The following is a 23853-nucleotide window of genomic DNA, read 5'->3' on the forward strand; positions in this document are numbered from 1 at the left end:
AGCTCCATGGCGGTTCCCCCAACTACGACCTCCACAGAATGCTCCAGAACCCTATCAAGTCCCAGTTTGGAGTGATGGTATATGGGCAGCAAGATGGAGACAGACGGAATCAGAGAGCATGCTAACATCGCCGTGACTAGACAGACAGAAGGACACCTCATCTCATTCGCCTCAGGAAAAAACTGTTGTGCTCTTGCTATTTTGCCATTTAATCCTTGACTCGTGATTTTATTAGTTTATCAGTGTATCATTTCTTCGACATACCTGAATAACTTGAGTAACTTGAGTTGAAGTTGCATGAAAGGTTGTTAGTTGATTGGGCTACTTCAAACTCTTGAGAGCGAAATTGAGGGCATATAGAATTTGACGCGGTGGCCTCTCAGGACTAGGCCCCACCCCAGCCCCACGCTAGTGTGATGCATGTTATGAGCAGCCTGTCGCTGACCAATGAGTCAGAGAACTGCAGCAGCGAGTGCAGCAGCAGCGCCGCCAGCACCACCTCCGACCTCTCCCCAATGTTGGGCCACATACCCTCCGCTTCTACTCTCCCCTCTCCCTTCCCCAATGGACACCACCTGCACCCTACCACACTACCCCACCACTACACCCCACCGCCACCACCACCTCTGCCCCCGAACACACCTCCTCCTCCTCCCCCACCACCAACCTCCCTCTCCAGCCACGGTGTGTGGAAGAAGCGGCAGGTGCGAAGCTTTTTCTGGAAGCCCATCCCAGAGGAGAAGGTGCGGGGGCAGCCCAACATCTGGACCATGGCGGTGCGCTGCCAGCAGCTGTACCAGATCGACGTGCGCTCCGTGGAGGAGCTGTTCGGCCAGCCGGAGGAAGTGCAGGGCCGGGGGTGTGTGCCCGCCACCAGTGGATCCTCCTCAGCCCGCATCACCCGGTCCAGGTCCTTCAAGGAGAACAAGGACAAGGTGAGTCTGACTGGGTGGATTGTGAATGGTGGATTAGAATATGCCCTGACCTGTTTTTGTTTTACTTTGTTTTACTGGTGGAATTACAGACAGAAGATGTTAGCAGTATACTGTGCTTAACAAAGAGTTTTTGGTTTGCGCTAACATGACTAAGATTGACTGGTTGGTATGGCAGTTTACTCTGTAGTAAAAACAATAAAACGAAACAGAAATTTACAACAACAGACAGTATATACTGTACCTGAACCTGAACTCAAAGGTTATTCTTGGAAGTCACTGTAATCACAGAACACAAGCTAACACAACCACTTCACAGAACAGCACAATCAGACTCGTCTCGAGGGATGGAAATAACACTACCAATACAAAAGCCAATTGTATGGCATGCGTATCTGGAAACAGGAAACACGTCGATGGTGAGCGTAGGGTAAATCATTGTATACCCCTGAAAAAGGCTTTGGACAAACTGTAAATCCATGCCCACATGAGGCTTAGTGAAGCTCATGTCACAGTTTGACAGTCTGAGCAACCTGGAGGGAATACTGGCTGTTATTTCGCAACCCCTATTCCTCAAGAGACTCCAAAAATAGCAACATGCTACGCACTACTCCTGAGAGCCCTGTGATTGTACGTAGGATATACATTGCCTTCAGAAAGTAATCACACCCCTTGACTTTTTCCTCATTTTGTTGTTACAGCCTGAATGTATTAAATTGAGGTTGTCACTGGCCTACACACAATACCCCATAATGTCCAAGTGGAATTACATTTTTAGAAATGTTTAAAAATTAATAAACAATGACAAGCTGAAATATCTTGAGTCAATAAGTATTCAACCCCTTTGTTATGGCAAGCCTAAATATTTTCAGGAGTAGAAATATGCTTAACAAGTCACATAATAAGTTGCATGTACTCACTCTGTGTGCAATATTAGTGTTTAACATGATTTTTGAATGACTACCTCATCTCTGTACCCTATACATGTAATTATCTGTAAGGTCCCTTAGTCAAGTATTGAATTTCAAACGCAGATTCAACCACAAAGATCATGGAGGGTTTCCAAATGCCTCGCAAAAAATACACCTATTGGTAGATGGATAAAAATGGTGTATCAATACACCCAGTCACTACAAAGATACAGACGTCCTTCCTGACTCAGTTGCCAGAGAGGAAGCAAACCGCTCTGGGATTTCACCACGAGGCCAATGGTGACTTTAAAACAGTTATAGAGTTTAATGGCTGAGATAGAAGAAAACTGAGGATGGATCATCAACATTGTAGTTACTCCACAATTGTCAGCGATTGGGTGCAGAGATGTAGCGGATTCAGGCGCAGAACACAGGTTTGAGCAACACAACGGAGTTTACTCAAAAAAGTCAAGCAAAAATTCCAAATTGAAACATACATACACACTAGCACATACAACAACCACTGAAACACCAACAATCACGGACAGAACAGAAATGTATGCCAGAGGGTTAAATAAGGAACATGATATGGGAATTGAAACCAGGTGTGTGTAATACAGACAAAACATGGATCGGTGGTGACTAGAAAGCCGGTGACGTCGACCGCCGAACACCATCCAAACAAGGAGAAGGGGTGACTTCGGCGGAAGTCGTGACAACAATACTACATCAAATCATGCTTTATTTATACAGCACATTTCAGACGTGGAATGCAATGCAGTGTGCTTTACAGGGAAAAAACAAATAATAAACAATGAAATTAAATGCTGAAATATTTACTACACAATATCCTAAAAAAACTAAAGAATTACAGAAACCGAACAACTAAAAAGCACCCTAAGGAAAAGCAAAGCTAAAAAGATGTGTTTTAAGATCTGTGTTTTAAATATGTGTACAGTTTCGGGCCCCTTAAGGTTCTCTGGCAGGCTATTCTAGAGGATGGGGGCATAATAACTAAAGGCTGCCTCTACATACTTCTTGGTACTAGGCTTATAGTCATAATACCAATACCAAAGTACATGAGGAACCTAATTGACAGAGTGAAAGGAAGGAAACCTGTACTTAATAACAAATATTCTAATATTCTAAAACATGTTGTTTGCAACAAGGCACTAAAGTAATGCTTCAAAAAATCTGGAAAAGCAATTAACTTTCTGATTTCCATCAGACACTGGGAGACGAATTCCCCTTTCAGCAGGACAATACCCTAAAACACAAGACCAAATCTACACTGGAATTGCTTACCAAGAAGACAGTGCATGTTCCTGAGTTTTGACTAAAATCTACTTGAAAATCTATGGCAAGACCTGAAAAAGGTTGTCTAGCAATGATCAACAACCAATTTGACAGAGCTTGAAGAATTTTGAAAAGAATAATGGACAAATGTTGCAAAATCCAGGTGTGGAAAGCTCTTAGAGACCAACCTAGAAAGATTCACTACAAAGATTCACAGCTGTAATCGCTGCCAAAGGTGCTTCTACAAAGTATTGATGCAGGGGTGTGAATAAATTTGATATTTATGTATTTAATTTCCAATCCATTTGCAAAAATATTTTAAAACATGTTTTCACTTTTTTTATGGGGTATGGGGCTGAGAGATTATTATAATTGTTTTTATTTTTATAAATGTTGAATTCAGGCTGTATGTGGAATAAGTCAAGGGGTATGAATGCGTTCTGAAGGCACTGTGGATACAGAAACAATAGCATCACAAATGCCAGCATTTGTGGTGCTGTACCTTAAAGGGATACTTTGCGATTGAAGCCCATTATATACATGCAATGAAGCCCATTACATACATGCACTTCCTCAGAACTCGTGGATATCAAATAAAATCATTTACCTTTGAAGAACTTCAGATGTTTTAAATGAGGAGACTCTCAGTTAGATAGCAAATGTTCAGTTTTTCAAAAAATATTATTTGTGTAGGACAAATCGCTCCGTTTTGTTCACGTTTGGCTACGAAAAAAACCTGTATCCAGTTATAGCCTCAAGCTCATTAGCATAACGTAACGTTAACTATTTATGAAAATTGCAAATGAAATGAAATAAATATGCTAGCTCTCAAGCTTAGCCTTTTCTTAACAACACTGTTATCTCAGATTTTCAAAATATGCTTTTCAACCATAGCAAAACAAGCATTTGTGTAAGAGTATTGATAGCTAGCGTAGCATTTAGCGTAGCATTTAGCGGGCAACACTTTCACAAAAACCAGAAAAGCATTCAAATAAAATCATTTACCTTTGAAGAACTTCGAATGTTTTCAATGAGGAGACTCTCAGTTAGATAGCAAATGTTCAGTTTTTCCTGAAAGATTCTTTGTGTAGGAGAAATCGCTCTGTTTTTTACATCACTTTTGACTACCAAAAAAAAAAAAAATTCAGTCACCAAAACGCCAAACTTTTTTCCAAATTAACTCCATAATATCGACTGAAACATGGCAAACGTTGTTTAGAATCAATCCTCAAGGTGTTTTTCACATATCTCTTCATTGATATATCGTTCGTGGAAGTCTGCTTTCTTTTCTGAATTAAATGGAAAAATACTTGCAGCTGAGGTTTACGCACCAATTTCGATGCAGAACACCGGGCGGACACCTGGTAAATGTGGTCTCTTATGGTCAATCTTCCAATGATATGCCTACAAATACGTCACAATGCTGCTGACACCTTGGGGAAACGGCAGAAATTGTGGGCTCTCTCCTTGCGCATTCACAGCCATATAAGGAGACATTGGAAAACAGCGCTTCAAAAATGTTGCTCATTTCTTGTTTGAAGTTTCATCTTGGTTTCGCCTGTAGCATCAGTTCTGTGGCACTCACAGATAATATCTTTGCAGTTTTGGAAACGTCAGAGTGTTTTCTTTCCAAAGCTGTCAATTATATGCATAGTCGAGCATCTTTTCGTGACAAAATATCTTGTTTAAAACGGGAACGTTTTTTTATCCAAAAATGAAATACTGCCCCTAGAGTTCAAAGAGGTTAAGCAGCTTGGAAAGTTCCAGAAAATGAGGTCATGGCTTTAGAAGCTTCTGATTGGCTAATTGGAGGTGTACCTGTGGATGTATTTCAAGGTCTACCTTCAAACTCAGTGCCTCTTTGCTTGACATCATGGGAAAATCAAAATAAATCAGCCCAAAAATTGTAGACCTCCACAAGTCTGGTTCATCCTTGGGAGCACTTTCCAAATGCCTGAAGGTACCACGTTCATCTGTATAAACAATAGTACGCACCCATCATACCGCTCAGGAAGGAGACACGTTCTGTCTCCTAGAGATGAACGTACTTTGGTGCTAAAAGTGCAAATCAATCCCAGAACAAGAGCAAAGGACCTTGTGAAGATGCTGGAGGAGAGCAGGTACAAAAGTACCTATATCCACAATAAAACGAGTCCTATATCGACATAACCTGAAAGGCCACTCAGCAAGGAAGAAGCCACTGCTCCAAAACCACCATTAAAAGCCAGAATACAGTTTAAACATGGGGACAAAGATCATCCACCAGGAGGGACTGGTGCACTTCACAAAATAGATGGCATCATGAGAAAGGAAAATGATGTGGATATATTGAAGCAACATCTCAAGACATCAGTCAGGAAGTTAAAGCTTGGATGCAAATGTGTCTTCCAAATGGACAATGACCCCAAGTATACTTCCACATTTGTGGCAAAATAGCTCAAGGACAATAAGGTCAAGGTTTTGGAGTGGCCATCACAAAGCCCTAACCTCACCTCTATAGAAAATTTGTTGGCAGAACTGAAAAAGCATGTGCGAGCAAGGATGCTTACAAACCTGACTCCGTTACACCAGCTCTGTCCGGAGGAATGGGCCAAAATTCACCCAACTTATTGTGGGAAGCTTGTGGAAGGCTACCCCAAACGTTTGACCCAAGTTAAACATTTATAGGCAACGCTATCAAATACTAATTGCGCGTATGTAAACTTCTGACCCACTAGAAATGTGATGAAAGAAATAAAATCAGAAAAAATCATTCTCTCTACTATTCTGACATTTCACATTCTTAAAATAAAGTGGTGATCCTCACTGACCTAAGACAGGGAATTTTTACTAGGATTAAATGTCAGGATTTGTGAAAAACTGAGTTTAAATTTATTTGGCTAAGGTGTATGTAAACTTCCTACTTCAGCTTTATATCAGTTTGGGATTTGTGCAGTCAAAATGTGCAGTGTACAAATTTATAATGATTTATAATTATGTTTCGGTTTCACGACCATCTGCTCAAGGAAAAATCGTCTCACGGCTAAATGTAATTGGGGAACCCTGGAATAGTATGTTTGAAACAAGAACACTTCCCCTCCGATGGAAAAAGAGTTTTGAAGTTGCTTTTGCTATCATCCAAATTGCTGTTTGCAATGATTGCAATGGCTTTTAATTTTTCTGTTGTATTTTCAGGTATCATACAATTTATTGCAGCTTTCAACTGTTTCAGTGGCACCTATTGTTCACCGAATACATTTTTAGCACTGTTGGTTAGAGCCTGTAAGTAAGCATTTCACTGTAAGGTCTACTACACCTGTTGTATTCGGCACATGTGATAAATAAACTTTGATTTGATGTTGAAAGAGTCATTCTTATCTGTACAAAATATAATTGTTTTTTTGTTTGACTTGATTATGTACACCTGAGGCAATGGACATTCAGGAGAACGCACATTTACAGAATGCGCAGATATACATCTAATGTGTAGTTCAAATTTGACTGTCGGATAAATTGGAAGAGAATAGGAAATTATGTTCTATTCATTATATTTTTTATCTTCAAAATGTAGTTCCAGATACAACCCAGATACAAGGCGAGCCAATCTAATAGTTTCGGAAAAGTAGTCACTTCCTGAGATCTATATAAAAAAAAGTACTGGTAGTTGCTTAAAAAATAGTACTTTTTTATAATCTTCACCCCCTAATGTTTTAACTATAGTTAAACATATAGTTATCCCAGGTCTGGAAGAGTTGCAGAGTTAATTGAAAATTATACCATTGTTGGTTAGGTTTTTTTTTTTTCATTAATTAGGCAATTTGCTCTTGATCCATATGGTCTATTTTTTAACCTTTATTTTACTAGGCAAGTCAGTTAAGAACAAATTCTTATTTTCAATGACAGCCTAGGAACAGTGGGTTAACTGCCTGTTCAGGGGCAGAACAACAGATTTGTACCTTGTCAGCTCGGGGATTCGAACTTGCAACCTTCCGGTTACTAGTCCAACGCTCTAACCACTAGCCTACCCTGCCACACCTATCCACTTGAAACTTGTGGACAATATGGACACAGATATAAACCATTAATACTATACATAAATACAGTTTTTAAAGGTTTTTCAAGCGCAAAATTACTACCGTACACCGTTCAAAGGTGCTTATATTTTGTGTCTTGCCCATTCACCCTCTGAATGGCACACATACACAATCCACGTCTCAATTGTCTCAAAGCTTAAAAATCTTTCAATAACTTTTCTCCTTTTCTTCATCTACACTGATTTAACAAGTGACATCAATAAGGGATCATATCGTTCACCTGGAATCACCTGGTCAGTCTATGTAATGGAAAGAGCATGTGTTTTGTGTACTCATTGTAGATAGTCACCTGTTATGTACCAATATTATTGATCCCGGTAACATTGGTAAATTACCTGTAGCTTTGCAACCCTAATCTCGCATCACAATCATTCCTACACAATCCTCCTGTACCGAATCGTGTTCTTCTCTTTCTACTGTTCTCAGATCAGCATTCTGGACTCCAAGCGGGGCATGAATGTGGGCATTTTCCTCAGGCAGTTCAAGAAGTAAGTCTTCCTCCGGTTTTGTTAGATTAGCTTACATAAAGCGGGGATAAAATTCCACCGATCGGCCTGAGGGAAAGAAACAAGACGCACTTGTCTGAAACACGACACCGTTGTGTAACTTGTTTTAAGTGGTAGCCTCCTTAGTCCGGCACGCTAAAGGATAACATGTGTGTGCATGTTGTAATTATGGTGTTTGCTGTATTTACATTTTAGTCATTTAGCAGAGGCTCTTATCCAGAGCAACTTGGGTTAAGTGGGTTAATTTGGGTTAAGTGCCTTGCTCAAGCCACATCAGCAGATTTTTCACCTTGTCAGCTTGGGGATTTAAACCAGCAATGTTTTGATTACTGGCCTATCTCTCTAACCGCTAGGCTACCTGCCACCCCTGTAGAGTTGTCAATCTGTTAGGGTAGTGGTTCTTAACCCTGGTCCTGAGGATCCAAAGGCGTGCACTTTATTTTTTGCCACAGCACTACACACCTGATTCAAATCATCAAAGCTTGATGATGAGTTGATTTTGCTTAGGCAAAAAACAAAATTTGCACCCCTTTGGGTCCCCAGGACTAGGATTGACAACCACTGGGTTAGGGTATTTCAATAGAGGGGCGAGGAAAATTACAGTACAACTAGTTTGTACTGTCTGTGCCTGTTGCGTTTGTTGTTCACAGCATGACATACAGTGCCTTGCAAAAGTATTCATCCCCCTTGGCATTTTTCCTATTTTGTTGCATTACAACCTGTAATTTAAATGGATTTTTATTTGGATTTCATGTAATGGACATACATAAAATAGTCCAAATTGGTGAAGTGAAATGGAAAAAAGGGGCACCACCAAGCAAGCGACACCATGAAGACCAAGGAGCTCTCCAAACAGGTCAGGGACAAAGTTGTGGAGAAGTACAGATCAGGTTTGGGTTATCAAAAAATATCTGAAACTTTGAACATCCAACGGCGCACCATTAAATCCATTAAAAAATTTAAAGAATATGGCACCACAACAAACCTGCGAAGAGAGGGCCGCCCACCAAAACTCACAGACCAGGCAAGGAGGGCATTAATCAGAGAGGCAACAAAGAGACCAAAGATAACCCTGAAGGCGCTGCAAGCTCCACAGTGGAGATTGGCATCTGTCCATAGGACCACTTTAAGCCGTACACTCCACAGAGCTGGGCTTTACGGAAGAGTGGCCAGAAAAAAAGCCATTGCTTAAAGAAAACAATAAGCAATCATGTTTGGTGTTCGCCAAAAGACGTGTGAGGGACTCCCCAAACATATGGAAGAAGGTACTCTGGTCAGATGAGACTAAAATAAATAAAAAATGGCCATCAAGGAAAACGCATCACCCCGAGAATACCATCTCAACAGTGAAGCATGGTGGTGGCAGCATCATGCTGTGGGGATGTTTTTTCCATGCTTTTTCCATGCTTTATGCAGTAGTAGTTTTAATGAAAAACCCCTAGAATTGGTTTTCTAATCAAAGTATTTCTCTATCCAGCCCGACTGGGCATATACTGTATTATTCCATGTGTGCGTGACTGGCAGTGCTCTCCTCAGCTCAGACACACATGGCGTGGAAACATGACGGCCTGCAGAAGAAGTACAGTCTGGTCTTACCGCATCGCTGTCTGTGCAAGTCCTTCAAAGGCTCCTCCAAAGTTGTTTTATGTAAAAAAAGATATAATTTCTTTGGACTAATTCCTACATTTACAGAGGAATATTAGTATTGGCACTGAAGATATCTGCACAGAAAGAGCAATGCATGGCATACAATACACACTCACATATACACACGGACACATACACACATGCAGGTGCACGCACACACACACACACACACACACACACAAAGTACAGAGAGGGTTTCAGGAACATCACAAAACTGACCCTCAGATTATCTGGGTTGATAATCCAGGAGAAAACGTCCACATTGTTCAAATCAAATCACCAATCAAATTTTATTGGTCACATACACATGGTTAGCAGATGTTATTGTGAGTGTAGTGAAATGCTTGTGCTTCTAGATCCGACAGTGCAGCAGTATCTAACAGGTCATATCTAACAATTCCACAACAAAACCTAATACACACAATCTAGTAAAGGAATGGGATGAGAATATATAAGTATAAAATATATGGATGAGCAGTGACAGAGTGGCTAAGATGCAATAGATAGTAAAGAATAGATAGTGAAGGACACAGTATACAGTATATACAGTGGGGCAAAAAATTATTTAGTCAGCCACCAATTGTACAAGTTCTCCCATTTAAAAATATTATCATATTTTTAAATGGGAGAACTTGCACAATTGGTGGCTGACTAAATACTTTTTTCATCATAGGTCATTTTCATCATAGGTACACTTCAACTATGACAGACAAAATGAGAAAAAGAAATCCAGAAAATCACATTGTAGGACTTTAATGAATTTACAATGGGGCAAAAAAGTCAGCCACCAATTGTGCAAGTTCTCCCACTTAAAAAGATGAGAGAGGCCTGTAATTTTCATCATAGGTACACTTCAACTATGACAGAAAAAAAAATCAGAAAATCACATTGTAGGATCTCTTCTGAATTTATTTGCAAATTACGGTGGAAAATAAGTATTTGGTCACCTACAAACAAGCAAGATTTCTGGCTCTCACAGACCTGTAACTTCTTCTTTAAGAGGCTCCTCTGTCCTCCACCCGTTACCTGTATTAATGGCACCTGTTTGAACTTGTTATCAGTGTAAAAGATACCTGTCCACAACCTCAAACAGTCACACTCCAAACTCCACGATGGCCAAGACCAAAGAGCTGTCAAAGGACACCAGAAACAAAATTGTAGACCTGCACAAGGCTGGAAAGACTGAATCTGCAATAGGTAAGCAGTTTGGTTTGAAGAAATCAACTGTGGGAGCAATTATTAGGAAATGGAAGACATACAAGACCACGGATAATCTCCCTCGATCTGGGGCTCCACGCAAGATCTCACCCCGTGGGGTCAAAATGATCACAAGAACGGTGAGCAAAAATCCCAGAACCACACTGGGGGACCGAGTGAATGACCTGCAGAGAGCTGGGACCAAAGTAACAAAGCCTACCATCAGTAACACACTATGCCGCCAGGGACTCAAATCCTGCAGTGCCAGACGTTTCCCCCTGCTTAATCCAGTACATGTCCAGGCCCATCTGAAGTTTGCTAGAGAGCATTTGGATGATCCAGAAGAAGATTGGGAGAATGTCATATGGTCAGATGAAACCAAAATATAACTTTTTGGTAAAAACTCAACTCGTTGTGTTTGGAGGACAAAGAATGCTGAGCTGCATGCAAAGAACACCATACCTACTGTGAAGCATGGGGGTGAAACATCATGCTTTGGGGCTGTTTTTTTGCAAAGGGACCAGGACAACTGATCCGTGTAAAGGAAAGAATGAATTTGGCCATGTATCGTGAGATTGAGTGAAAACCTCCTTCCATCAGCAAGGGCATTGAAGATGAAACGTGGCTGGGTCTTTCAGCATGACAAAGATTCCAAACACACCGCCCGGCCAACAAAGGAGTGGCTTCGTAAGAAGCATTTCAAGGTCCTGGAGTGGCCTAGCCAGTCTCCAGATCTCAACCCCATAGAAAATCTTTGGAGGGAGTTGAAAGTCCGTGTTGCCCAGCAACAGCCCCAAAACATCATTGCTCTAGAGGAGATCTGCATGGAGGAATGGGCCAAAATACCAGCAACAGTGTGTTAAAACCTTGTAAAGACTTACAGAAAACGTTTGACCTCTGTCATTGCCAACAAAGGGTATATAACAAAGTATTGAGAAACTTTTGTTCTTGACCAAATACTTATTTTCCACCATAATTTGCAAATAAATTCATTAAAAATGAGATTTTCTGGATTTTTTTCTTCTCATTTTGTCTGTCATAGTTGAAGTGTACCTATGATGAAAATTACAGGCGTCTCTCATATTTTTAAGTGGGAGAACAATTGGTAGCTGGCTAAATACTTTTTGCCCCACTGTAAATTCATTAAAATCCTACAATGTGATTTTCTGCCCCACTTTTTTGCCCCACTGTACATATGAGATAAGTAATGCAAGATATGTAAACATTCGTAAAGTAGCATTATTAAAGTGACTAGTTTTCCATTTATTAAAGTAGCCAATGATGTCAAGTCTGTAGGCAGGCAGCCGCCTCTCTGTGGTAGTGGTGGCTGTTTAACAACCTGATGGACTTGAGATAGAAGCTGTTCTTCAATCTCTCTGTCCCAGCTTTGATGCACCTTTACTGACCTCGCCTTCTGGATCGAAGCTGGGTGAACAGGCAGTGGCTCGGGTGGTTATTGTCCTTGATGATCTTTTTTGCCTTTCTGTGACATCGGGTGTTCTAGGTGTCCTGGAGGGCAGGTAGTTTGCCCCCGGTGAAGTGTTGTGCAGGCTGCACCACCCTATGAAGAGCCCTGTGGTTGTGGGCGGTGCATTTAAAAATATATATATATATATTTCACCTTTATTTAACCAGGTAGGCCAGTTGAGAACAAGTTCTCATTTACAACTGCGACCTGGCCAATATAAAGCAAAGCAGTGCGACACAAACAACAACAAGAGTTTTACACATGGAATAAACAAACATACAGTCACTAACAATAGAAAAAAAGTCCATATACAGTGTGTGCAAATGGCGTGAGGAGGTAAGGCAATAAATAAGCCATAGTAGCGAAGTAATTACAATTTAGCAAATTAACACTGGAGTGATAGATGTGCAGATGATGATGTGCAAGTAGAAATACTGGTGTGCAAAAGAGCAAAAAAGTAAATTAAAACAATATGGGGATGAGGTAGGTAGATTGTATTGTCTGTGTACAGCTACAGCGATCGGTTAGCTTCTCAGATAGCTGATGTTTAGTGATGGAGATATAAGTCTCCAACTTCAGCGATTTTTGTATTTCGTTCCAGTCAGCAGAGAACTGGAAGGAAAGGCGACCAAAGCAGATGTTGGCTTTGGGGATGACCTGTGAGATATACCTGCGTGCTACCGTACCAGGCGGTTGCCATACCAGGCGGTGATACAGCCCAACAGGATGGCGATAGCTTTGGCTAGCAATATGTCCTATTGTATCTATTACATAAGCAATCTGGAGTGGCTAATGCTAACTCACTGTGGAGTGGTAGACTGGGAGAGAGTTGTAGCTCGGGATTTGCATGCCAGCACAGAGCATGTGCTGTATACACTCAGCTTGTACAACACATTTGACACAATGGGTGTGATTGAACTGATATTTTTGTGATACTAATGGAGAGTTTGTCTGCACAGTTGTGCAGAGAAACTCTCCCTTGTATCACAACGGTTTTACATCAGTTTACATCAGAGTGTGTACGGGGCCAGAGGGCTGATCTCATAGGACATTTTGCATGTCTCCCCCTGTAATTTTCATAGCATTTGACTCTTATCACAAGAGCAGCTATCAACACTACCTTGTCCACATTGGATTTGGACACTTTCGCTTATGTAACACAGTCGCTAGTGCAGTACAGTATATCGCCATTTTTTTGGCAAGTGGCTAGCATTGCCTCCAGCCATTCTCAGCTAGCATGTTGCTAACAGTAACTCTAACTACTTACAGTATGTTATTCGTTATTCATGTCGATGGGAACCTTGAATGCAGAAAATAGGCAGATTGATAATGCTAACTAAGCTAACTAGACATTTGAAACATACATTCTCCCCCTTTCAGTTAATCTCCAATGAGAATATCATATTTTAAGTGATTCTCCTGAATTTGATATGACACAAATTTCCACAGAATTCATTTTTACTGAATTAGCGGCATGTTGTTGCAGTTGCACGGGCTCCCACCACATCTCCCTGAACCCCTTTCAATTAATGGATTCTCCAGTCCCATGGCTCATAAATCCATATCAGGCCTGGGCATTAGGCTCACTCATCGGAGTGCCTGTGTGAGGAATGGCTGGATTTACTGCTATGTACAAACAGAGAGTGAGAGCCTGTGTGGTTTACCAATGAACTGAACTGACTGTTTCGGTACCACTTATGCCATTGGGTATAAGGCTTTATAACTTGTTTTGTATGAGCCTTTAGGATGTTCTATTATAAGGTGTATAATATGTTATGTCTCTTTGACCAACGGGTATAATGCTTATAACTTGTTATGAGCGCGTAAGAGCCTCTTAGAACAAGGCTTATAGTGTGTTAAGTCTCATTGCACCAAATTGTCAACTGGCTCAAAATGACTTTTATTCAGTCAGGATCCTTATGAGATGTTCATAAGATACTATAATACTGTACATGCTTATAACAAATCTTGCCATGCATTATAACCACATCATAATGCACTATAACGGTTATCACTGTGTCCATCTCATCCAGGTCCAATCACTCCATCGTCGAGGACATTCGCCAGGGAAATGGCAAGCTGTACGGAGCTGAACTCCTCAAAGACCTGCTCAAACTCCTGCCCGAGTCTGAAGAGGTGTGTGTGTGCGTGTGAAGGAGAAAGAGTGAGAGAGGGAAAAACACACACACACACACACACACACACACACAATGTACCAGCCAAACAAGGCACCAATGCACCACAGTTTTTGAATAGGATACTAGCACAGCCCAGCTTGCATAGGCTTCCTCTATGTCTATGATATAATTAAGCAATAAGGCACGAGGGGGGTGTGGTATATGGCCAATATATCATGGCTAAGGGCTGTTCCTAGGCAAGACCCATCGCGGTGTGCCTGGACACAGCCCTTAGCCGTGGTATATTGGCCATATGCCACAAACCCCCGTGGTGACTTATTACTGATCTAAACTGGTTATCAATGTAATTATAGCAGTAAAAACACATGTTTTGGTATACCCGTGGTATACGGTCTGATATACCACGGTTATCAGTCAATCAGCATTCAGGGCTCTAACCACCCAGTTTATAAATACCTTTAAATCATTCTCAAATGGATGGAGCACGATCATTCAATGATTTTTTTCAATGACAGACATTTTTTAAGTTACTTTGTACATCACATTTTTAAGGTAAATTTGTGTTGTTGAGGTTAGTTTCTTATGGATTGCACTAATTGGAGCACAAAATAATATTAATAATATTATTACACTTTCATCAAAAGTGACTTACTTTTGTTACATGTGTGCATACATTTGTACATGGGTGGCCCCAGTGGAAATTCGAAACCCATGATCCCGACTTTGCAAGCGCCATGCTTTACCAACTGAGCCACACAGGAACATGTTTGTATGTTTATTGTCGTATCCACAGGTAAAGAAACTGAGGGCGTTCAAAGGGGACTCCAGCAAACTGACCCTGGCAGACTCCTTCATGTACCTGTTGATCCAGGTGCCTCGGTAAGCTTGGTATTACAGCTCAGAAACGGATTGGCAATAGGGCAGTTTGGACAAATGCTGGTCCATCTTTAGCCTTTTTTTGATGCAGAAGGATCCTTATTTACCTAATAAAGAGGGCCTCAACAAAATAAATGGGCTGGTGTGGGGGCCTCGAGGAAAAACTTAGTGTTAGAAATGCCCGAGACAATTTCTGAACTCACGCCGTCCCTGTTACTGCATGAATCAATCAAATCTTGATTCACTTTTCAATCAAATCAGCCATGAGTCTACCTACCTTGCTAGTATTTTTCAGGTACCCACAGCTGTTCATTCTGCAACTGAATTTGCTCAAAGGAAAATGCATGGTTATATGCTATAGCATAAATTATGCAGTTTTGAGAAATTGACTGAGTACTTACTTCAATTAAATAAAAGGGTGTGTAGTATATGGTACTGTACATAAGGTCTATTCTATTTTGCTTCAAGGGCTAAGCTACTGCTGTTTTTCTCCCTGGTAGTTAATTGATCAAGGCCAAGTGTAAATCAGTACCAGATTAGAAGAATGAAAACCAGCAGTGCTTTGGCCCACGAGACTGAGGGCCTGGAGTTGTATAGCAAATTGCACTATTCTGTGCCCTGTGCCAGTGAATCTGACACCCCCTGTTCTCTGTTGCCCCTGCCAGGTTTGAGTTGCGCATCGAGGCCATGGTCCTGCGTGAGGAGTTCTTTCAGTCCTGCGCTGTGATGAGCCATGAGATCGATGTCATCCGCGTGGCCACCAAAGGTAATGATGATGACACACCACTGCCCCACCATCGGCACTAGCGCTGCCACACATCGTCGACTGGTGACCCAGAGTCACTTCTCTGAGGTGTGACAAGGACCCAGTGTGTATGTGCGGGTGCGTGTTATATGAGCTGGTGCTGTATTTGGACAGATTTAAAAAGTAGATGAGTGATAGCAGCAGGTAAGGGTTGGAACTGGTTCAGGGAACAGAACAGAAAACCGGAAAATAACAAAATTATTTGAGGAACAGAACACAAACCAACAAAAAAAAGTGCTCTATACTGTTCCTGTCACGTTCGTCATAAGGAGTAGACCAAGATGCAGCATGGTATGTTTCCATCCTTTATTTTGGAAATGAAAACGTCAAAGAACAAAAGAACAAAATGAACAAACGAAACGTGACGCTAGACTAATGCTCACAGGCAACAATACATAGACAAGATCCCACAAAGCACAATGGGAAATGGCTACCTAAAAATGATCCCCAATCAGAGAGAACGATAAACAGCTGCCTCTGATTGGGAACCATATCAGGCCAACATAGATATACAATTCCCCTAGATAACCCACCCTAAATCACACCCCGACCCAACCAACAAAGAGAATAAACAGCTTTCTATGGTCAGGGTGTGACAGTTCCGTACCGGAACTGTTATTTTGAAAGCATTGGAACAAGTTAATAATATTATCTTACGTTCTGGGCATTTTCTTCCAGTCCGACAAAAATCGCAACAAAGCTCCTATGCAAAGCCCTCATTCTGTCACTCAGAAACGTATTCCAGAGTCTGCCTGCCAGCTGGAAATCTTTGTCAGTGGGTGTGCGTGTGTGTGTAGGCTACATGCCCCTCCCCTCTGAAGCATAGGTTACTGTAGCCTACTGACGACATTACAAGCGTAATTCAGAAATTAGGCAGAGATGTTAAATTAGAGAAGAATGGATAGACTTTTTCAATGCTTGTTAAGGATACTGTCATGTCTTATTATGTCTGTTCCTGTCCTTTCTCTTCACTCTGTCTCTCTCTGCTGGTCTTATTAGGTTACCTTCTCTTTCTCTCCTTCTCCAGCTGTTCCTCATCTCCCCTAACTACCTCGTTCACCCTTTCCCCACCTGTTCCCTTTTTTCCCTCTGATTTAGGTCTCTATTTCTCTCTCTGTTCCTGCTACTTTCGGTGTCAGATTCTCGTTTGTGTTTCTCATGCCAGAAGCAAGCTATCGTCTCGTTTGCTTCCTCCTAGTCCTATCCTGTCGGAGTCTGCCTGGCAGGTGCATCCTGTACACTTCTAACTGTCTTTCGTTTGCACTGTGTCCAGTTCATCTGATGCTACGTGTGATCAGGTACCACCGTTCCTCTGTGACCCGCACCGACCCAGAGCGACCTGCAGCCTGTCGCCGCTACCCAGCTATTCATCAGAGGGACTTTATGTTTCATTTGTCGCCCTCTCTGCGGGTAGTCTATTGTGCCATTGACAACGTCGGAAGAGGATCTATGCCATTCCTGTTTTCTCATTAAAAGAACTCTGTTTCTGTTAAACCGCTTTTGGGTCTTCACTCAAGTGCATAACAGATACTATAGATATCAGGTTTCACATTGGATTGATTAGATACAAAAAGTAAGACGCATTTTTAATTCTAGCTAACGTTTGCTCTGGTCCAACTTTAAACCAACTTGGAAGTACAAAGACATTCAAAGTTCCTCCATAGAAGCCGCTCCGTAGGTATAATTCTGTGGACCTAATACAGATAATGCATAACAATAAGATGCCCAGCGCTTCAAGGCAAGCTTCCGCCATCGTCTCTCGTTCTCTCCTCACCCTCAAAATGTCAGTTGCGTCTCGCACCCTACACTGTGACTGGCAGCACAGTATGTGTGTTTGTCTTTCATTATGATTAAACCATGCTATTATGACAAAATTCAATTTGCTCTTTTAACAACTTTCTTATACAGATTAAATTGCTTACCTGCTCCACTTACCTGCTCCACAGCAAGTTTCTCTATCTATCAAGTTTCTCTATTGGTGAAGTAATTTAATGTCGAACTAAATGTAAAGAAAAATATTTCAGAGTTTTACAAAGAAACAGAAAGAAATTATATAAACCAGTACTTTTTGGGGGTTCATACCGGTTCATGACAAAATAAATAATGGTTCTGTTCAGAAGTAATGGTCTGAAAAATGATTTTGATCCCAAACCCTGGTTCATGCAGAGGATGTTTTCAGGTTAATGACATTAATGGGGGTTCATGTCTGCAATGAACAGACATGTAAATACAGAGATACAGGGATAGAAAGATACTGAGCTACATACTGTATTTACAGATATATAGAGACATGGATGGGATGCACCTGGATAATTTTTCAGGGGTAGGGATAGTAAACCAAATTTGGTTAATGGTTAATGATTGCAAAGGACAAAACAGACTGTGCTGATGGTGCCGCGGTGTGTCAGTGTTATTATGCTGTAGGGTTTCCATTGAGCTCTGCGTCTGAAACCATTCATATGATCCACAGTCAACTTGTTTTTATAATTTGGGCTCTGAAATATGCAAGTCGTTGACATTTATTGCAGTACAGTGGGCCTATGCATGATTTGTTGGTATGCAGCTACTGTAGCTAATACATTCAAATGAGCTTGGTAGTGCCTAAAGAACAGCACCAATTTAGCAAATTATTTGCCCTGATACATTTAGTAAGCTAAACATGTCTTGAGAGTGCAGGCTGCTGTATAATTTGCATTGTGAGGCCTTTTAGGGAATGACGCAGGTTTTTTGAATGATTCATAAAACGGCTTGACACAGATTTTCACCTCTCAGTGAATTTGGGGCTTTACAACACAGGTAGAAGGGACTGAGCCCTGATCTCCAGTGCAGAGCCTTATGTGACACGTGTCGGGAGTGTTATCCTCTCGACCACAGCTCTGCACATTGATGCAACGTTGGAAAAGTTGGTATGAGCCGTCGTTATTTTGTGGGTATTTTTTGTGTTTACTCCATCTCATCATGAATAGCTTTTGATCTAGGATGTGCATATACAGTGCCTTGCAAAAGTATTCGGCCCCCTTGAACTTTACGACCTTTTGCCACATTTCAGGCTTCAAACATAAAGATATAAAACTGTATTTTGTTTGTGAAGAATCAACAACAAGTGGGACACAATCATGAAGTGGAACGACATTTATTGGATATTTCAAACTTTTTTAACAAATCAAAAAGTGAAATCATCTGTGAATTTCGGTCTTCCTCAAGGTTCCGTTTTAGGACCACTATTGTTTTCACTATATATTTTACCTCTTGGGGATGTTATTCGAAAACATAATGTTAACTTTCACTGCTATGCGGATGACACACAGCTGTACATTTCAATGAAACATGGTGAAGCCCCAAAATTGCCCTTGCTAGAAGCATGTGTTTCAGACAATAAGGAAGTGGATGGCTGCAAACTTTCTACTTTTAAACTCGGACAAAACAGAGATGCTTGTTCTAGGTCCCAAGAAACAAAGAGATCTTCTGTTGAATCTGACAATTAATCTTAATGGTTGTACAGTCGTCTCAAATAAAACTGTGAAGGACCTCGGCGTTACTCTGGACCCTGATCTCTCTTTTGAAGAACATATCAAGACCATTTCAAGGACAGCTTTTTTCCATCTACGTAACATTGCAAAAATCAGAAACTTTCTATCCAACAATGATGCAGAAAAATTAATCCATGCTTTTGTCACTTCTAGGTTAGACTACTGCAATGCTCTACTTTCAGGCTACCCGGATAAAGCACTAAATAAACTTCAGTTAGTGCTAAATACGGCTGATAGAATCCTGACTAGAACCAAAATATTTGATCATATTACTCCAGTGCTAGCCTCCCTACACTGGCTTCCTGTCAAAGCAAGGGCTGATTTCAAGGTGTTACTGCTAACCTACAAAGCATTACATGGGCTTGCTCCTACCTATCTCTCTGATTTGGTCCTGCCGTACATACCTACACGTACGCTACGGTCACAAGACGCAGGCCTCCTAATTGTCCCTAGAATTTCTAAGCAAACAGCTGGAGGCAGGGCTTTCTCCTATAGAGCTCCATATTTATGGAACGGTCTGCCTACCCATGTCAGAGACGCAAACTCGGTCTCAACCTTTAAGTCTTTACTGAAGACTTATCTCTTCAGTGGGTCATATGATTGAGTGTAGTCTGGCCCAGGAGTGGGAAGGTGAACGGAAAGGCTCTGGAGCAACGAACCGCCCTTACTGTCTCTGCCTGGCCGGTTCCCCTCTTTCCACTGGGATTCTCTGCCTCTAACCCTATTACAGGGGCTGAGTCACTGGCTTACTGGGGCTCTCTCATGCCGTCCCTGGAAGGGGTGAGTCACCTGAGTGGGTTGATTCACTGATGTGGTCATCCTGTCTGGGTTGGCACCTCCCCCTGGGTTGTGCCATGGCGGAGATCTTTGCGGGCTATACTCAGCTTTGTCTCAGGATGGTAAGTTGGTGGTTGAAGATATCCCTCTAGTGGTGTGGGGGCTGTGCTTTGGCAAAGTGGGTGGGGTTATATCCTTCCTGTTTGGCCCTGTCCGGGGGTGTCCTCTGATGGGGCCACAGTGTCTCCTGACCCCTCCTGTCTCAGCCTCCAGTATTTATGCTGCAGTAGTTTATGTGTCGGGGGCTGGGGTCAGTTTGTTATATCTGGAGTACTTCTCCTGTCCAATTCGGTGTCCTGTGTGAATCTAAGTGTGCGTTCTCTAATTCTCTCCTTCTCTCTCTCGGAGGACCTGAGCCCTAGGACCATGCCCCAGGACTACCTGACATGATGACTCCTTGCTGTCCCCAGTCCACCTGGCCGTGCTGCTGCTCCAGTTTCAACTGTTCTACCTTATTATTATTCGACCATGCTGGTCATTTATGAACATTTGAACATCTTGGCCATGTTCTGTTATAATCTCCACCCGGCACAGCCGGAAGAGGACTGGCCACCCCACATATGCTCTCTCTAATTCTCTTTCTTTCTCTCTCTCGGAGGACCTGAGCCCTAGGACCATGCCCCAGGACTACCTGACATGATGACTCCTTGCTGTCCCCAGTCCACCTGGCCGTGCAGCTGCTCCAGTTTCAACTGTTCTGCCTTATTATTATTCGACCATGCTGGTCATTTATGAACATTTGAACATCTTGGCCATGTTCTGTTATAATCTCTACCCGGCACAGCCAGAAGAGGACTGGCCACCCCACATAGCCTGGTTCCTCTCTAGGTTTCTTGCAAGGTTTTGGCCTTTCTAGGGAGTTTTTCCTAACCACCTTCTACACCTGCATTGCTTGCTGTTTGGGATTTTTTTTTTGTACAGCACTTTGAGATATCAGCTGATGTACGAAGGGCTATATAAATAAATTTGATTTGAAAAATTGGGCATGCAAAATTATTCAGCCCCCTTAAGTTAATACTTTGTAGCGCCACCTTTTGCTGCGATTACAGCTGTAAGTCGCTTGGGGTATGTCTCTATCAGTTTTGCACATCGAGAGACTGACATTTTTTCCCATTCCTCCTTGCAAAACAGCTCAAGCTCAGTGAGGTTGGATGGAGAGCATTTGTGAACAGCAGTTTTCAGTTCTTTCCATAGATTCTCGATTGGATTCAGGTCTGGACTTTGACTTGGACATTCTAACACCTGGATATGTTTATTTTTGAACCATTCCATTGTATATTTTGCTTTGTGTTTTGGATCATTGTCTTGTTGGAAGACAAATCTCCGTCCCAGTGTCAGGTCTTTTGCAGACTCCATCAGGTTTTCTTCCAGAATGGTCCTGTATTTGGCTCCATCCATCTTCCCATCAATTTTAACCATCTTCCCTGTCCCTGCTGAAGAAAAGCAGGCCCAAACAATGATGCTGCCACCACCATGTTTTACAGTGGGTATGGTGTGTTCAGGGTGATGAGCTGTGTTGCTTTTACGCCAAACATAACGTTTTGCATTGTTGCCAAAAAGTTCAATTTTGGTTTCATCAGACCAGAGCACCTTCTTCCACATGTTTGGTGTGTCTCCCAGGTGGCTTGTGGCAAACTTTAAACAACACTTTTTATGGATATCTTTAAGAAATGGCTTTCTTCTTGCCACTCTTCCATAAAGGCCAGATTTGTGCAATATACGACTGATTGTTGTCCTATGGACAGAGTCTCCCACCTCAGCTGTAGATCTCTGCAGTTCATCCAGAGTGATCATGGGCCTCTTGGCTGCATCTCTGATCAGTCTTCTCCTTGTCTGAGCTGAATGTTTAGAGGGACGGCCAGGTCTTGGTAGATTTGCAGTGTTCTGATACTCCTTCCATTTCAATATTATCGCTTGCACAGTGCTCCTTGGGATGTTTAAAGCTTGGGAAATCTTTTTGTATCCAAATCCAGCTTTAAACTTCTTCACAACAGTATCTCGGACCTGCTTGGTGTGTTCCTTGTTCTTCATGATGCTCTCTGCGCTTTTAACGGACCTCTGAGACTATCACAGTGCAGGTGCATTTATACGGAGACTTGATTACACACAGGTGGATTGTATTTATCATCATTAGTCATTTAAGTCAACATTGGATCATTCAGAGATCCTCACTGAACTTCTGGAGAGAGTTTGCTGCACTGAAAGTAAAGGGGGCTGAATAATTTTGCACGCCCAATTTTTCAGTTTTTGATTTGTTAAAAAAGTTTGAAATATCTAATAAATGTCGTTCCACTTCATGATTGTGTCCCACTTGTTGTTGATTCTTCACAAAAAAATACAGTTTTATATCTTTATGTTTGAAGCCTGAAATGTGGCAAAAGGTCGCAAAGTTCAAGGGGGCTGAATACTTTCGCAAGGCACTGTACATATATGATGCATTTTGTTATGCTGTTGTCCATTCGCTATTTAAATAAAGGTCAAGTCACAGACAAGCTACTTCCTGATTGTGATTACTCGTGAAACCAGACTCTTGGTGTGGGCTGACGTTACTCCTAATGAGTAGCTAGCTGTATTGTACAGTATTTGAAATATCAATAGGCCTACAGTCATGCCGGAATTATGACATCATCTCCATACAGTTGTATACCTCATTTGAAAACTAGCTTGAGTTGTAGTGGAAGTGTATGGTGGAAGTTAATTCCAAACAGAGATGGTGTTTGATGGGGCGTCAGACCTGGGTTGAAATACTTGAAAAGTATTTCCAAATACTTTGAGCATTTGCTTGAGTCTGCCTGGAGTGCCAGATGGGTGGGGTTTGCAGTTTTGGAACTTTTTTATTAGTTAGCCAGGCAAGGTCAACGAGGCACAGGTAAAGTATTTGAATCGATTTTTGAAGTATTTGAAACCCAGATCTGATGGAGGTTGCTGCTGAATGCTCTGTGAGCTATGGGTTTGTATTGACCCCTCTCTCCTCTCTCTCTGTAGAGCTGATGACTTGTGAGGAACTACACGCCATCCTCCACCTGGTCCTGCAGGCTGGAAACATCATGAACGCTGTAAATCAACAATGCCATTATCTCTCACTCCCTCACCCCACCCCTTTCTATTTATCTATCCTCACTCTTTCTTCCTCTCCTTCTCTCTCTCCTCGATCACTCACTCACTCTCTCACTCACTCAGTCGGTCTCTCTCTCTCTGTCCATCAATCTGTGACATCTGTCTCGTTCTTTCCCCCCCATCTCTCCTCTCTCCCTCACTCCTTATCTGTCTGATATGACGATGGCTAAGGTGGGATAATGGCTTTTATTTCACCACTGCCTGTTTATCCTCCTCCCTGTCCCGCAGGGTGGCTACGCGGGCAATGCCGTGGGCTTCAAGCTGTCATCACTCCTCTCGCTGGCCAACACCAAGGCCAACAAACCTGGCATGAACCTGCTGCATTTTGTGGCTTTGGTGAGTCTGACAGAGAGAGATGGGAAGAGACACGGAAGGAGACACACTGGAGGAAACACACAGACTTGCACACACACACACACCACAGGATATTGATGGCACCTTAATTGGGCAGGACTAGCTCATAGTAATGGCTGGAATGGAATAAATGAAACGGTATCGAACTCATCAAACATGATAAACA

The 23853-nt window shown here is 41.9% G+C and overlaps 1 protein-coding gene across 1 annotated transcript in view; it reads left to right on the forward strand.

Annotated features, from left to right (window-relative positions):
- Window positions 1-425: 425 nt before the first annotated feature.
- Window positions 426-23853, forward strand: part of LOC135508589 (FH2 domain-containing protein 1-like) — a 44662-nt gene continuing 21234 nt past the window's right edge. The window contains exons 1-7 of the mRNA XM_064928855.1: window positions 426-935; window positions 7639-7700; window positions 14064-14166; window positions 14962-15047; window positions 15710-15810; window positions 23202-23272; window positions 23562-23669. Of these exons, the coding sequence (XP_064784927.1) occupies window positions 426-935; window positions 7639-7700; window positions 14064-14166; window positions 14962-15047; window positions 15710-15810; window positions 23202-23272; window positions 23562-23669 (1041 nt within the window). The remainder of the gene's footprint in view (window positions 936-7638; window positions 7701-14063; window positions 14167-14961; window positions 15048-15709; window positions 15811-23201; window positions 23273-23561; window positions 23670-23853) is intronic.

The sequence above is a fragment of the Oncorhynchus masou genome, chromosome 21 (genome assembly GCF_036934945.1).
Source record: "Oncorhynchus masou masou isolate Uvic2021 chromosome 21, UVic_Omas_1.1, whole genome shotgun sequence".
Lineage (NCBI taxonomy): Eukaryota > Metazoa > Chordata > Actinopteri > Salmoniformes > Salmonidae > Oncorhynchus > Oncorhynchus masou.